Genomic DNA, 17,666 nt, shown 5'->3' on the forward strand with positions numbered 1-17,666 from the left:
ATTATATACAAAGGCTTTGGTCTGTTTGTACACTCAACAATGGTTAATTCAGACATGTATAGATGCAAACCTCAAAAGGCTTTAAACTCTTGCAGGCCTTGCGCTACTATGCATTGTTGCAGTGAAAGGTTTTAGTAGGACAGAATAAAGTAAAACTCTTAACTACAACTATAACAAGAACTTGAACCCAATTGACTGAAATTACTTGAAAATGTGCATAAAACATACATAGAATATTCAGAGAAATATAAATGAAATTAACTTTATTATAGAAATTGTGTCCGGGAGACTGCTAGGGAAGACCAATACTTACATTTCGACATAACAAACTGAATTATATCGAAGACACAATCTACAGTTTTTAGCTACCAAAAGTTTTTTTCACCTCTTTTTTAGCGGTTAATGCTTTCCATTTACAATGATTCTGCCAGAAAGCTTTGGAAAAGAAAAGAACAGAGAAATGGGCTTCTCGTACCCAGCTGGTACCTGCTGGTCCAGCTCTGCCTTTGAATGATACAAACTTGTTTCACCGGAGTCCACATTCTGTACACAGACTGGGAGAGCTTCTTGATATACGTTGACAAAAACTATTCATGGCAGAAAATTCTTCACAAATTATCTTCTTTTCAGCAGAAGCAAGGAACAACTCAGTTTCACAGTCCATCCACGTTGTTGTTTTTTCATTATGACATACAAATGGCCATATACAAATACACCAAAAATGACATAAGTTGGAAACGGAGAACAGAGATATTTTTTTTCCCCCATTAAGGATGTTACACTGGGCACTTTACAGAAGTCCTTTCTCTTTTTTTCTTTTTCAAGTCTTTGCCTCCAAAGAATGATAGAGAATGGCACAATCCCAGTACAAAATAGTGTCTTTTAGAGTCTATTTTCTCTCGTCTGTAATTAAATACTGCTGGACAGCCTCTTCTTTCAAGACAATATCCGAGGAGTCACACGTTGACGGTAGTCGTGTCTCTACTGTAGCCTGGGCCAGTACTGGGACATGTCTGCTTCACTGCCTGGGACTTGAACGGGAACAGATACTCCAGGAGAGATGAGACCTTACATAACAAACACAGAGCGATGGATCAGTTCAGGCACCATGTATCTCATGTTTGTAAATGGTGATTCATAATGTCTTGGATTTAGTTTATTTTGTCATAACCCGTTTCTCTGCTTACCTGTTGAGTTGCCTCCTGAGCCTGCCATTGACTGGCTGTTCATATGTGCCTGCATATGAGGAGGGGTGTACGTGTCGTAGCTCCGCCCGTTGACTGAGGGACTGGTGGGCAGCATGCAGGAGTAGGAGGTCTGGCTGGGCACAGGAGCCTGGGGGCGTAAACAGCACACATGACAGTCAGATTCACGTGTCACCTAGCAGCATCTCATATCTATGCTCACAACAACTAAGGGATGGGCCACGTTAAGCCATGGGAACGTAAATAATGCACTATCATATTTAGTTTACAAATTCAACATAGTATTTACTACAGCATTGCCAGTTCTTAGCATTCACTTGTGACATGTATGTATACTTTGTATAGGTTTACATTTGTTGTGGTAAATAACTTGGATGCTATGCAAAGTCATTAGAAAAAAAACACCAAAATGCTACATTTATTATTGGATCTGACAGCGATGTACTTACTTGCATAGGCAGGTTGTTGGTCATGGTGAAGCTTGGCATAGGTGGCAGGGCACTGTATGTGTTTGTAAGGGCTGTGTCTGGTCTTCCCAACATGGATCCTGACGAGAACGACACTGCAGGGGTAGGATATATACATTTATTTTAGAGACCAGTCAGCACCTGATTGCCATTTGAAACATTGATTTGCAGGAACATAAAATGGATTGTGTGGCACTCCTGACTACCGCCCACGTGTACACATTTTTGTTTTACATGCTGATGAAGCTACAGTTCTAAAATCCCATAAATGGATCCTACAACAATAGATGAAGGTGGAATGCACATGATGCAATAAGACGTTTTGTTAAAGATAAAGATCACTGACTCCAACCTGGTGTCGTGGGCTGTGGGATGGGCTGGTAGACACTGGTGCTGAAACTGCTGCTGATAGGGATGTGACTGGAGGAGTTACTGGCTTGCCGCCTTTGATTCCGGAGTTTCTCTTCTCTCCTCCACTTTGCCCTTCTATTTGAAAACCACACCTGAAACCACATTCATGTTTCAATGGTTAGTGTTGGATGTGTCACTTCTTTGAATGTGATTACAATATCCCTAAATTCAAGGTGATATTAATAGGCAGAAGGAGAGGTCACTGTACCTGTATTCTGGCCTCTGGGAGGTCAATTTTTGCAGCAAGTCTTTCCCTTGCGAAAACATCTGGATAGTGAGTTCTTTCAAACTCTGAAAAAAAGCACATTAGTTAGAACTGGAATGGAAGTAATTAAATGTGATATACATCAAATATGCCTACAAAAGCATTCAGACTATTACAGTTGTGGGTCAAAAAATCTAATTTGCAGTGAAACAGTTATTCAAAGTATGCCAATGAAAACAGCAATCTGTGGTAATGTTCCAAAATGAATAGGCCGAGTTATGAGTCAGTCTTGATGCCTTAATTATGCTTAAAATATACTAATTTAGTATCACCAGCTCATTAATGAGATTACTTTGGCCGACAGTTGGACGAGAACATGTGACAGTGGCGGTGTGATTTACCTTTCTCAAGCGCTTCTATCTGTTCTTGTGTGAACGAAGTGCGGTTCCTTTGCAGTTTTCTTTTCAGCTGAAGTCTCATTTGGGTCTCATCCGAGTCTTCTCCATTCGAACTTATTGAATTAGTGTTCTCACCTCCGCCGTCTGACTGTGGGCAGCCATCTGAAAAGTAAATAATAAATCAATCAATTCAAACAATCACTCTTTGTTCAGCTTTCATGCCTACCAGGAGGTGCACCTGTTGTTGGCGCAATTATTTCATTTTCTTGCATTGGAGTTTCTTTTGCGCTGCTTGGTGTTTAATGAGGCCTATGACGATATGCACAAAACCCGCCTGTGCCTAAAACATTATCTTATAATATATGAAATGTTGAGAGTTGTTGCGTTCTCTGCTTCTTCCAAATGATATTGACTGGGTTTGACAATTCATTGTGTTATTTTGACCAGATATTTTTAGTTACATCAGGCTATAGAAAATGGCGATACAATATAGTGGGAAATAATTCTTTTTGGCTTAGATCTTTTATGACCATGTAGCAATGCTTGCCGTGCTGAAATATAAGACAACGTGGTAGAAGCTATTCAGATTCCATGAAATTCTTTCAAATCCAAACTTTCCTTTTTAAAATGTTACATTCTTCCACATGGGTGTTTGTACACCCATAGAAATAAACCACAACACTTGAATAAAAACAGTTTTTCACGACCACACAATACCAGGAGAGTAAGGGGAACTATTAAATTCATGGTCTGTGGAGGGGTTGGCAAACTTTCGTGGGCAGAATTTTGAGGACACAATTGGAGGCCACAAAAGGATTCTCTCGAGGCTCGCAGTGCCCCTCATTGTATGGAGGATTCCAGTCAACAGACTTTTCAGCTCAGTATGTTAACCTTTATGCACTGCTATCATTAATCACTGTCTCCTAGGATGCCCTGTTCAACTCCAGTTCAGATTTATGGCTTCTTTAGGCCATGGAAGAAGAAAAAAACCTGCACACATTGAATGAGACATCTCTATGCTCAGACAGCGTTTGTTACATAAAGGCGACAGAGAAACCAACTGTGAGTTGAGGGGCCTCAGTCAGTGGCGTTGTTAGACACTTTATTCAGCATGCCTTTTATCCATGACATTATGCCTACGTGGCAAACGGTATACCTATTTATGTAGGCCTAGATACATCTGCTTTGGCAGTTTATTGTGTGACTGATCAGCAGAGACCCATCCTCATATTTGAGTAGCATAACTCTGCTCTGAAGTTATGCCGATGCTTTTCTGACAGATTTGTTGTTTCAAAACCAAATGCATTATTCAGAACAAGGTGTCTTATTATATTGTTATAAACATAGGCGAAGATTAAAGTTATCCCCTTTAAATGTCCCTCTTGTGTCCAAAAAGAAAGATTATCAGTGACCAGCGCGCTATAGTTTTGGAGCTAATCCGTCAAACGGAGTGAATGTGCGTTCTATTATCCCTCAGTCAGACCAACTGTCGCTAGATTTGGGATTTGTTTTCATTAATAAAAGGCGCTGGGAAATAAAACCATTCCTTAGTATCACGTGTCGCAATCAGTCAGGCGTGAAACAAGCCAAAAGATAGAGAACCAACTGCGGCATCTTTCAGCAATAGAAACTAAAAACATTCTGGGACCCCCTGAAAGAGAAAGTGTCTAAACCCCATAGACAGCTTTAGTCCTCTATAAAGAAAAAAAGATAAGAAAAAGTGTCACGTTGATCTCTAAAAACACGAACTCGCAAGCGAGAGCTTTCACCCTCTCCTTATGAAAGAGTTGTCTCTCTTTGGGCCCTGTCACTCCGATGAATCTACTATTTTATTCACTGTTGCGTGGCGTTTATCAGATTGAGACCATATTTCTCCCCCTCTGAGACCTCACCCTGCCGTATGCTTCCGGAGTAATGGATTCTTAATTTCCCTGAAATCGCACTCCATGGAAGTATAGACACTTATGGCAGAACATAAGTGAACATACGATGTTGGTATAGCTGGCTGTGGTGTTCACACACACATTTTGGGCATATTTTGAATAGAAATGATAATAGAGATACATTCAAAGTACAAACAACAACAGCAGAAGCACTTCTTATCATCGTTATTATTCATTTATAACAGCCTTAATAGTCTATAATTAGAGAATTAGGATACTATTATGATAACACTAGGGTCTACTTATTTTTTATTTCACCTTTATTTAACTAGGTAATTCAGTTAAGAACAAATTATTATTTACAATGACGGCCTACCGGGGAACAGTGGGTTAACTGCCTTGTTCAGGGGCAGAACGACGGAGTTTTACCTTGTCAGCTCTGGGATTCGATCCAGCAACCTTTTGGCTACTTGCCCAACGCTCTAACCACTAGACTACCTGCCGCCCCAAATGAATAATAATACTTAATAATAATAATAATTGCTGTAAAAATATATATGTGTTACTATTGGCACTTGGTCACCTTTCACCTTAATTTATTTGTTGGGGATTCCTCATTCGAGGCAAGTGTAGTTAACAACAACAAAAAAACGCAGATATTATGAAGGACAAAAAAAACTGTTATTTGTATTTCAATAGTGTCCATCCTTTATTGTTTAGTTCTTTTAAAACTGACGTGTCTAATTGGCAAGTGGTGCCATATCGTGTCCATGGGTCTCCCGTGGAACATTTCTACAGCTGTCTCCTCAAACTAGACGCTTATTCATGTCGCCTTAATGAGAAACAAAACGTTCTCTAATGAGCAATTACATAGCGACAGAACTGTTCCCATAACAAATTCTTGAGTGTGACAGAAACATCCTTTGTACAGATAGGCCTACCGCACACTGCTTCAAATTTGTTCATCTTAAAGCAGGTTGAATGGGGAAAATGTGGACTCATTGACGAACTCATCCAGATATAGGCCTACAGTATGGGCCAGGAAATGCATCAATCGTGCGGACTAAATCGTGCAGACTAAATTGTGAAATTACAACCTTAATGTAAAAAAAAACTTCGTCGAAAAACATGTCGAGAATTTGCAAGTTAATAATTAGTCGAATCATACCAAGTAGCCTAATCTTTGAATCATTTCCGGGGCATGGCACAGGCCTATAGAACAGCGGTTGAATTTCAGTTCCATGCGTAAGTCAAATAAGACTAATAAAGCCGATGCATTAGTGACAAACAACATCAGCTGAACTTTGATATCCTCTAAGATGTTCAACAAAAAAAGTATATTCCCCTGATACTTTCAATAATGTAGCCTAATAAGGTTGTAACAATCAAATAAAAAGGAAATATTATTTTGTTTATTTTTTTGTAATAATAATAATAATGACGGTAATATTAGGCCTGATATGATGATATACGACAACAACAACAATAATTATAATAATTATAATGATAATAAAAAAAATAGCTAATAATAACACTTTTCGTTATAAAATGACCTAATAAAGACATTCTCACTCCTCACGTCAAATCCAGTGATTTTCCTACCTGTGTTGGGCTGTCCTGGCACTGAGGTTCCGGGGTACCAGCCCGGCCGGGTTCCCCACGTCCCAGTCTGACCGTTCAGCATTCTCAACTTCTCATACATGCCATCTGCGCCCATCTGTTGCTTTTCGCTAGCCAGGTTGCGCAGTACTCTGTTTATCGACGACACCTGAAAGACAAACCCAAAATGCTTCACATTAATTAAACGCGTTTCCCTTGGTTGTGACGGCACATTGGCTTGTAAGTGATCTGTCACATCAATTGCATGCATACCCTCACATTCACAATATGCATTTGGGTAAGAAACTCGGTATCAAAATGGGAAATAAACCAAATATCAACTAAATGTATGTCGTCAATCGCGATGCGTAATTGTTCTGAAACAGGTGCATAATCATAACCAATATTAAGGTCAGTTGTTCATTGTAATTTAACTCATTTTTTAATGCGTATAAAATGGTATGAGTAGTAACTTACACTCAATGAACTTACACTGGGTATATTATCGTTTGTGCAGACCCCCTCTGAAAGCAGTCTGTCACGAATTTCCCACGCGAAGATTGACGGGCACTCCCTCTTGTATATGGCAATTTTTCCGACCACCTCTGGAGTTGCTACTCTTGGTTTGCTACCCCCGATCGCCCTTGGTCGGATGGAGCCTGTTTCATAGTATCTGCCCAGAATCTTACTCACACAGCCGTTTGACACCTAAATAGAAAACAATAGACACAAATCACATACATTATTCAAGACTAATGTGTAATATATGTGTATACTACAAACATTGTTAAGCTTACGTTTTCATTGTCCAGCACTTGGACTTTTGCATCACCATGGGTCTATAACACAAGAAATATACCTTGAATGGTATACGGTAATTTTACTTGCACTTTGTTGAAATGCATCTGATAGTGGAGCTCTACTTTGGATGGATATGTTTGCAGGTTGTGTCCTAACATATCCTGGCATCACCACAAACCATCATTCGTAATTCACCATCCAAAATCAAAACTGCAACTTAAAACGGTTTGAAATAACAATAGTCGATTGTGCATTTAGTTGTATATTCCAAATACAAATCACACAAGGCAAATGTTATTCTAAAGCATTTTACTATGCAGACAGAGAGAAGAATGCAGTGTTATCACCTGCAGAATCCTGGATATATCGCACGGCCGCGCGCCACTGTGAGCAAGCTCGACTATTTTCTGTCTGGTTGAGTCGGGCAGGGGTCTGCCGTTGACGAACACTCCGCCGAGCTGATTCACTCCGCTGTGACCTGGGCAGAGACAGGGGTTGCACTCTCTTTAGTTAAGCCACTAATCAAGAGCTGTGATTAAAAACTGCTAGCCACTTCACTACAGATGTCTCCGATGCAAGCGTTTAGTGGTTAACTATGCAAAGAATAAAAGTTATCAAGCCGAAACAAGAGACTAAACAAAACGGAACGTTCAGCACCAAACATAGAGGAAATCACCCTGGACTTTGCGTAGTGTGTAATTATTGCCGTTGTTCATTTGTCAGATGTTTGAAATGCTTTCCGGATATGCACGCAATATCATTATCTTCTACAATATTGTTCTAATCACACATGCAGAACATTGATTAGCCTCAGCGGTGTGGTATGAGCTGGACCAAAACATATCTAGCCCACCGAGCCGAGATTTGCGCATCTTTGCAAAGATTTAGCTCAAATAGCGTAATGCTATTTGCTGCACAGCATTATAAAGTTGTAATTACAGTATAATGTCGAGACTTCAAACAAATCATCACCTAATCCTATGTATATAAACTTGATGTTTGTTACACAAGCCAAAACATCATAAACGCTGGTGTAAACAAGTACTTTCATGCGAGTCAATTAACAATATCCAGCTTAGGATAGCCCCGAAAACCAGACCAAACCTGAAGTCAAATGGAAAAGGAGCCTCCCTGTAGTCGCCTACGTTTGCTCTACATCTGCGCTCCCTTCCCTTCGAAGCCTCACGTTAAATTGACTCTAAGAGCACAAGCTCCTTAGCAATAAATAAGCTCCAAATATAGAAGAGTGGGAAAATATGATGAGCCTGGCTGACATTTGTCTTTAAAATAAAGCTAGCTGCACGTCAAGTTTGAGCTTAATTTCTAGAAATAGGCGGAAGTCGCCCTGGATCATGCATGGAAGGCTAATTGAAAAGATCAGTTGGAGCACTTGTGGCAGGCATGTCACTTTATGACACTGCTCTGCTTTTGAAAATCGCATCATCACGACAAATAGTAGCATGATAAAACGACCCTAGCTGTCTGCATTTGGATATCACTCAGACTAAATTGGACCCTACTCATTTACCCTTCAAGGGAAGCTTCATTTTATGGTAGCCAAGGGGCTGTGCGCGGGCACGAGGATGGGAGCGCGCGTCGCTCTTAATATATAAAAAGTGACATTCTTTTTTTTTTCAAGCAAAATAAACAACACAGCCTATATTTACACTGTTTTTATGCGTCTGCTGGAGACGTTAGACTCCCTTGTTTTTATATCTGTTTTGTTACTGTTTTCACATACGAATTAAAAAAATAGGTAGGCCCTACATCAATTAGAATATTATATTAGGCCTTACAAATAAAACATTAGGCTACATGTGCTTGTGAATTTGTTGTCTACTGCCATAGGGCTAAAGTCACAAATTCTAGCCAAAATCAGAGTGGAAATATAGGCTATTTGCTTAGGAGTAGACTGCTGTAAGAAAAAATCAATTCGCTATGTCATTTTTTTAGGTTAATTCCAGGATTAGATTAAATCAATTGTGTTTGTGCATTTGATAGGTCAGCAGGGAAAAGCATATTGAAGATTTATTGGATTTGAACACGCCTCCCGTATAGTGCTCAAATAAATCCACTTGATCACTGCCACACAGAGATAATAATATAAAAGTTTCACCAGAAAGGTTAGGCCTAATTCTTTATCATTATATAATTCCCAACGGTAAGTGCTGTCGATCTCGCCGGGTGGCAATGATTATGCGCCTTGTATTCTATTGCAAGTCAATTAATAGGAAAACATATGGCGTCAATTTGGACGCTCAGTTTCATATACACCCAGGAGTTATTAGCACAAAGCCTGCAGAGCCAGCCGCGACCTTCAGACAAACCAAAGTCCTCACCGGAATCATATCTGCTCAGCATTTCGTTCAAAAGACCACCCCATATAGCATCGCCATCACATTAAAATGTAACAATATATGAATAATGGCATGCGCCTATACAATCTTGATTACATGCTAATATATAGCCTAGGCCTAATATTATGGTAGCCGGTAGGCTCATTTAAAAGGTGAGGAACAGACACAATATGTCCGGTCTTAAAAAAAAAATCTATAATAAAATTGTTTATTGCGTTTATTTTGAAGGCCTCCGTTTTCTTTTCAAATGTGAGAGGGAATATGGGACTTCACATCACTGCTCAATTATTTCCTATGGCCTACTTAAACTGACCTAGATTCAAATGCTTTGTTTGGTTGGAGGTCTTTCAAGTGTAGAGCGTCACATCTTCCATCTGATCCTACGTCTATAACTTAATACATTTTAGGCCTGATATGGAAATATACAGGAAGTTCAAGGCTAAGCCAAGGCAATACAATGTATTGGCATAAATATGAAAGCACACTGCAGCACAAACGTGTCGTTCAGTTAAGAGAATGAGAGGTAAGCTATTCCACACACCTTCGTTACAGATGTCATACACCTCTTGTCCAGCATTAAGAAAGAAAATATATGTATTTTATTGTCACTCTGCCAACCACACAACATGATTCATTATGAATTACTGAATAACATCTCAAATATGTAAATACTGCCCTAACGTTAATAGGTCCAATGCATTCGTAAAAAAATAAAAAATAAAAATAAAAATCAACGTCTAATCAAAAGAATACAATTGTAGCCCACACTGTGGTTATATAGAAGGGATAACCTCTTCATAAACATTCCACATTCTCCATGAGATGACTGCAATGTCCGTTAGTGCATATAATGAACAACGTGAATTGGAATACCCCAACAGGCGTTTCTGAAATGCTATTTTATCATATCAAGAATAACCTTTCTTTCTTTCTTTCTTTCTTTCTTTCTTTCTTTCTTTCTTTCTTTCTTTCTTTCTTTCTTTCTTTCTTTCTTTCTGTGTGTGTGTGTGTCAAAACAACTGCATTGGAAGTTGTGCAATTGGCCAATAAATGAAACAATCTAGGCCTTCTACTTCCTGCTAGCCTCTTCTCTGATATGATAGTACAGTTGCAGATATTGGGCTCTATTTCAGTTCTTACACGTACACGTTAGTAGAAGCATACTAGTCAAAGTCCAATGACAGAATGACCACCATGTGGAACAAAATATGAGAAGGAGCATATATAAAATAATTTCTAATTCAGCAAATTTAAACAAGCCCAAAAGTAGTGGCCTTATTCTACACAGACATGCAAACCAACATCTTCAGCATAAATGTCATGTGCCACCTGCCTCTTTCCAGCTCAAAGTACAAGTTACAAGTTACTCAGAAAAAAACACAACTTACTGTTTTGCATCATGGACGCAACGCCAGATTCCCACGTGGCCCGGTTATAGTATTCTATTAGTCATGGGAAAAGAATAACAATGATCAGTATTGGCATGCTGATAATAATAGACTAATACAATACAAAGGGAACATACACATCGCAGACATTGATTTGGTGCAATTAGAAAATTACGGTGGGCAGTATATTACTCATGAATGACTCAGGATGCATTAGGCTATTATTCATTCATATTTTATAATACGAGAGCATAATATCGTCTGTTGTTCTATCGGTTTTTGAATATATATATTCAGTGTATAAACTTGCCTGGAAACAGTGTGGACTGTCCGCTTAAAACAATTTAAAGACTCTCTCATCTGCTTCTCACTAGTTAATATATTCTCCCTATGGACAAAGCAAAACATTTTATTAGTACACCTTAGCTTTCGTTTTTATAAAGTCAGACGTACTGCAGTATTTTCCAACCCATTTCATGAGATGAATAGAATTGCAGTAATTTGAGAAAACGTTAAATATTATCAGCTTTAACCGTATTTTAGGTGTATTGAGAGTAGGCTACCTTTAAGAAATACAATTAAGGATTTCTGAATAAATTTGCATATTAAGAGGCGCAAAATTGTTCAGGGCTCTTCATGTTAATATTACTGTTGTTATGTTGGCCATGAACATTTCAGTCCATCCCCTTTCCATACAATTAAAAACTTCAGTAATATACGTTTAGACGTCTTTAGATGTAGTCGTCAAGTGACATATGCTGTCTACCTCGGTTGGCTGCTCTGGAAAGTGAAATCGGGAAAGGGGGTGAAGGCTCTCCAACAAAGCCTGCAGAATTTCAACAATGGCGTCCTTTCTGCGTCTACACCAGAACCCAGAGAGTATAACTGAGGCTCCCTAACTATATACCCAGCCTCGTTCTAACCGTACCAATAACTCTCAGGAATACAAAGAGCTGAAGGGACCAACCCCCTCCCACTGCACCCATGCCCAGCACAACAACAAACCCCTCACACCGCTACAGTTACACTGCTGCTTGCCGTGACCCGGTGCCCGTATCCCTCTGCTTTTTAAAACATTTTATAAATTAGAAACGCAATTTATTGTTATAAATATCTGGAGATAATTATGTTACTGGTGTTTGGTTAAGGTTTTTAAAAAAGATACAACAGCTCAGTAGGGTGCTCAATTGGAAAAAGACAATTGCCATAAAGAGCCCATTCAAAACATTTGCCGAAAAGGAGGCCACTAAGGAAATAGTCCAAGCTTTGATTTTCTCCCTTTTTATCACGTCCTTTTTAAACAGGAGATAGACTGTGTGTGTATTTACAGTGTACATCCACAAATAAATAGCCTATACATCTAAGCTGTGCAGCACGTGTTATTCCTATGAATGGAGAATATTCGAAAGAAAATGTGTAAATTCAACTAAGACATCATTACAATTCACAATTAATAATCCTTTAAAAAAAAATAATAATAATTACATGCGCTATTGGTTCAGTCATTGTAGATGTTTATTAGTAGATAGGTGTAGATACAAAGCATTTCTTTACATTTTTCTCATGCTAATTGCTTTCAAATGCAATGATGCAATGGAAAATGTTGGAAAAGCAAAGTAAAGGGCTCCGAGTTTATATTGATATTGATGTCTAAAATAATCAAATGTTTTAAGCATGAACTTAACCCGAAAGCAGCCTATTTGCAAATATTTTTTTTTATTTTTTTTTCTTACTTCACGCTAAGATGAGATGATGAAAACCCAATCATTTGCTTTTTGTTCAGGTCTAGCTACAATTATATCATTTATTTGATGCAGTCCGCAAAATACGAGGGCCTCATCTTTATTTTGCCCGTTTTAACCCACAACTACTGGAATTTCAATTGAACATGCTTCTTCAGACTTGTAAGGCCTATATTATTCCCTTCATTTATATGCAGAACAACTCCATATAGCAACAATAACATGTTACACAGCTACCATTAGACCAATAGCTACCATATATATTTTTTTTGCAATTAGAATGAAGCAATAGGCCTATTGTACAGGAAGTCAAAAGCGTTTTCTTCTACTTGTTTCCTCTACAGCATGTAAAAAGTAGCCTAATATGGACTCATTCTAATCATTATCATCATCATCATTATTTTGGATGGGAAAATAGCTACAGGCTAAGCTTAATCGTGTATTATTTATTATGAGTGGATTTCTGAACTGTTTTCACATAGGCCTATATATCCTGCAAATGTTAAAACCACTTGACTATTTGTGTTCAGTAAGTAGGACTACTTCAATTGTAATTGAATACATGAAAAAGGGTTAGGGTTTGTGAACTTTAGGAAAAAGTTCACAGAGCATTTTTTGTGATGGTGCCCGGGTGAGTCTGACTGTATGATTCAACTTGACACCCTTGCTCATCGGATCATTGCGTCCCCATTCTCTGGACTGATTACTGGCATAACCTGACTTTTTACTCTTTCCTGTCATAAATAAGCATTAAGCTATCCGCAACCAACGACGGCATTCAAGCAATACCAGAGTAAGAAAGAGGCGGACTGAAATGTTCCAATTAGGCTGCCACTAGTCTGCGTACGGAAGTTCCTTCATTAAAGCCGATATAACTATCACTGAAAACATGAGCCAATCGGATTCTCTTCCTAAATTACCACAAAAACTTGCAAGTTATTAACTTAATTGTAATTTGCCTTTTCAACACTTAGCCTTATTTTATGTTTCACTCTAAAATGCTGTAATGTGTAAGATTGGTTGGGGTAGGCATGGTTGGGTGAACAATGTGTGCTGTCTGAAATGTAGGTACTAAGTGCCAAGAAATCGGAGCTTACCTTTCTGAGGCATCCTGTGTACACTGCAGCCAAAGCCCTTGTTGATAAGTCTGAGCGCAAAAGAGACGGAGCCGCAGTGCTGGATAGCCCCCTCGAATTATTTTCCTTGTATATATTTTCCAAGTGGTCTTGAATAGAGATGGAAATCCCTGTGAAGGAAGCAGATATTGACAATAAAATGGGATGTCAGGACTGCGCGAGACTGAAAATGTGCGCTCGTGAGAGAGAGAGAGAGAGAGAGAGAGAGAGAGCGAGAGAGAGAGGGGGTAGCGCACCTATGCTGATTGGTGACCGTACTAGTGTATTAATGTATGTGTTCCTGGTCTGTGCCTCGCCTCCACTCCTCTTCAGTGGCCCATTAGCAGTGCCTGACCTCTGTCATCATCTTCTAGAGAAACACTTCCTCCTACTTCGTGGTGCCAGAGCGGGAAACGGGGCAGAGCCAGAGCTTGCTTTTCAAACCCACTAATCACTCTGCACACGGACGTTAATTTCTCCTTCTCTAACACACACACACACACACACACAAACACACACATAAACGCGCGCGCACACACACACGCGCACATACATACTCTGAATATTTCCTTTAAAAATGCTATTGTGAGGGCAAGTGTAACTCACAGGGCTCCACGGTCGTGGAACGCATACAATATTTCCTACACTAACCATGAACCTGAAGTTGCAAATGGACGTACGGGCAGTGAACACATGCTGGGCGCCGACCTCAAACGGATCAACGTTAACCATTTGCACTCCATCTTCATTTTTTTTATCGTTTACGACTGATAATCCACTGATAAAGACCAATAAAACACCGCTTTATCCATTTACATAGTGTGATACGTTAACGTTTATTTATTTTAAACATCTAAAGGCTGAATTGAAAGATTCCGTTTACTGAATTATTTCAGGAAGGGATTTATTAGGCTATAGCTTTTGAAAGCTTTGCATAGCCTACAATCTTTAGGCAGCAGCCTAAAGGGCAGAGTGCAGTCACTGAAGCAAGCGCAAACTCGCACGTGTTGCTGTTGACTCTGACATCACATCTGGTAGATTTGGTTGTTTACCTCAAAATGACAAACAATATCTATCGACTAAATGAGTACAATACCGAGGCTGATGATCTTTCTTAATTTTCTATGGATCAAATGATAGGCAGGACGCAGCGTCGAGGCTTCTAAAGTATAGATAACACAGGACGTAAATATAAGCAATTGTCTTTGCAGTCATGACCACTCTCCCGAACTACATTTGTAGAATGTCTGACACCTCAGTACACTCCAAAGCAACCCCTCCTTGCCTGCATTTTAGTTTACACTTGGAGAACCAGTCTCGGCTAGGGGTGTTCCAATCATTTGTTCAAATGGAACAGATTCCGTGTCGTGGAATAAGAAACGAGGGGGGTTGTGGCGTGGTGGGGTAACCTAAAAGAGGGGTGAAAGTGTCGCAACGCGCAGACCATAAATTGAAACCGTGGTCGTGGATGCGTACACTTGACTTCCTTTGAAATGTGAAAAGTGCTAAAAGTCAGAGCTCATCAATAAACTATCTTGAAACTGAATAAGAGCACTGACAACCATTGCATTCCCAACTGAAGTACAATGCGGAGACAAACGACACTGCCAAAGAGTTTGCATCGCAATGAAAGGGCGGATGAATGGGAGCGGGATAATGAGCTGCCGCGACCGTCATGCACTGTCATCTCCAGCCCGGTGGTGAAGTTCTGAAACGTCGTTTAATATTTTCACCTAACTTCCATTCCACTCCTCTAAAATCCTTGCTGCGAATTCTTATGACGAAGACGGTTTATTATTGCCTGAACACTTTGGCACACACTGTGAAAAAAATAGTCAATTATTTGAATGAAATATTTGTTTTCTGAAGTTGGCCCATCAAAACAGGTTTGTATAGATAGCAGAGCCAGATGCTACTTTTCAGTAGGTTTCATGAATTATAGGCTACTCTTTCAATGTTGCATTGATTTCAAGGTTTGTGTGTAGTAAAATATTTGTTAATAGTTTAAGATGGGCGTTTGAATAGGATATTTGATTTGAATATTTTATGGACATTTCCGAGCATGCACTGCATAGGTCAAACATTTTATGCATGCAAATAAGCAAAACATGACTATGTCAAGGAATGTTGAAAATACAGTTAGAATTGCTTTGATGCACATCTATGGACGAAAAGGCATCGTTACAAGTTTACCCTGAAACTGCAGTTAGGCTACAACAAAAGTCGTGTCCGTAGACCCACTGAAGACCCACTGAAGAACCATGCAGTGCACTGCTAACAACGTTTGTTATATTGTAATGTACAAACCCCAATTACTTCCTCTTCACTCAATTCAATGAGAAGATCCCAGATCAACCTGTTGTAACAATAGCACCAATGGATAATTTAATTATTTGGAAAGACGTAATCCGCCTTGTTCTTGTCTTGTGGTAGAGTTATCTTGTTACTTGACTGCAGATTGGATTTGTTGAAATCAACAAGTGCAAAAAAAATAAAAAAATCTCAATGTAAATCCATTCATTGGAACAACTCAGCCGACATTCACGAGTTGCAATTGCTACGTTGAAGACTATCAATTAGCCTAATGCATTTCGGATTAGCAGAAAGTACTCTCTCAAGCCATGGGAGAAGACTGTAATCTTGTCGCTCCTTTTCCCTCGGGCAAAGTGGTCTTTGACGACCGCCTAAAAAGTTTTGAACAAAAAAAAAATCATAAGGGGAGGTCGCACTGAATACGGCTGACGTCATCCTTGGGAACACAGTGACAGAGAGTGGGGAGGGAGGAAAGGGGAGAGAGGGAGGGAGAGCAAGAGACTTAAAATATCAACCAAAGCGAATGTGTGTTGATATACCCATTGATTTATCAGAGGTTAATGAGAGGATCGGTTCTGGGAAACGTAAGATTCTGAACATGAATATTATATTCAACAGCTAACTAGTCGTATTGTAATTTATCTTGCAGTGTTGCCGGTGACAAATTATAAATTGTATCTAAGCTATACTTGATAGAAATGATCTACTGCCGAATGAATAAAAGTGGAATAAAACCACGAATAACTCCTTTGTGGAAGGAGGGGGGGGTAATACAATGTTTGTCATGGCTATACCTGGTCAGGCTATATGTGTTTATTAATTGTGATGCTGACCCATATTCAGAATTGTAAGTATAACCGAAGATCTTGTCATTTTTCAGGACATGGTTCTTTGCCAGATTCTTTACTTCAAACACTTGTTAATCCTGACAGCAGGACTAACATATTCCTCGATAAATGCCACTAATTAGGGAGGTGTGGAAAGTGGCTCTCAATTTAGTCATGAGGTAAGCTTCAGCGTGCACTCTATTTCAGTGCGCACATTATTTTACTAACTTACAAGGGCCTAACCAGGCAAATACCACGATTATATCAACTATATAACCTAATAACACACACACACAAAAACAATGATTAGTATTAATTTATATTATTTCTATTATTAACAATTAATCATGTTTGCATTAAAAAACGATAGTTGCATTAAATCCATAAAAGGTCACGTTTACGTTCCTTATGTCCTATGTAGGCCTCTAGCGTCACGTGAAGACTTACCTCGGGTTCAATACACATGTTTCCTCGGAGCTCAGTGGGAACAATTAAGCACAGGGAAATGTGTTTGTAAACGGCTTTATTTAATAGCAAGGATCAATATATCCAAGCCACCACACCTGGAAAGCCATAGGCCTATAAAGAGTATTGGTTGACAGAGAAAGATGTATAAAGTCATATCTGATAGAAAATAAAGATCCACTTGCGTTTCCAGTCCGTGTTGATCATAAAACAGAAACAAAAATGTATAGATTGTGATGTTCAGACTCCATGCTTTTCATGTAACCTAGTGAATTGCAATTTGTTTCCACGTCGATGAGAATATAAAATGACCATGTCGCTTCCACCACAAACTTTCGACTAATATCATCCATAACTTGGCAGTTATTGGCAGTAGTGGCGCTACACGTCACTTTGGACACCACTTATCACTCCGCTAACTAGGAAATCGCGACGGGAGATGTCCAAACCTACTATTAGTGATGGGCATTCCGAGTCTTTTCAGTGAGGC

General features: G+C 39.2%; 1 protein-coding gene across 21 annotated transcripts; it reads right to left on the reverse strand.

The window, feature by feature from the left end:
- Nucleotides 1–246: 246 nt before the first annotated feature.
- Nucleotides 247–16,246, reverse strand: LOC106573232 (paired box protein Pax-6). Of its 21 annotated transcripts, none has more exons than XM_045696927.1 (14): nt 15,879–16,246; nt 13,554–13,702; nt 10,715–10,768; nt 9,868–9,891; nt 7,317–7,447; nt 6,966–7,007; nt 6,661–6,876; nt 6,172–6,337; nt 2,690–2,848; nt 2,292–2,374; nt 2,025–2,175; nt 1,655–1,767; nt 1,188–1,335; nt 247–1,067 (listed from the first exon to the last, which is right to left on the reverse strand). In XM_045696927.1, exons 2-14 carry the CDS (start codon nt 13,564–13,566, stop codon nt 982–984), a joined length of 1,386 nt encoding a protein of 461 aa, XP_045552883.1. In that variant the 5' UTR covers nt 13,567–13,702; nt 15,879–16,246; the 3' UTR covers nt 247–981. The 21 variants fall into 21 exon arrangements, with proteins under 21 accessions (XP_045552883.1, XP_045552882.1, XP_045552881.1 ...); XM_045696926.1 differs by having other exon boundaries at nt 2,019–2,175; XM_045696925.1 differs by having other exon boundaries at nt 6,646–6,876.
- Between the last annotated feature and the right edge of the window lie 1,420 nt (nt 16,247–17,666).

Source organism: Salmo salar, chromosome ssa16 (genome assembly GCF_905237065.1).
Source record: "Salmo salar chromosome ssa16, Ssal_v3.1, whole genome shotgun sequence".
Taxonomy (NCBI): Eukaryota; Metazoa; Chordata; class Actinopteri; order Salmoniformes; family Salmonidae; genus Salmo; species Salmo salar.

Coding starts and splice junctions, on each gene's coding strand:
- LOC106573232 (XM_014148083.2), bottom strand. Junction 6,877..6,965: donor AAGTGCTGGACAATGAAAAC/GTAAGCTTAACA, acceptor TTTTCTATTTAG/GTGTCAAACGGCTGTGTGAG. Junction 1,768..2,018: donor GCCCACGACACCAGGTTGGA/GTCAGTGATCTT, acceptor CTACCCCTGCAG/TGTCGTTCTCGTCAGGATCC.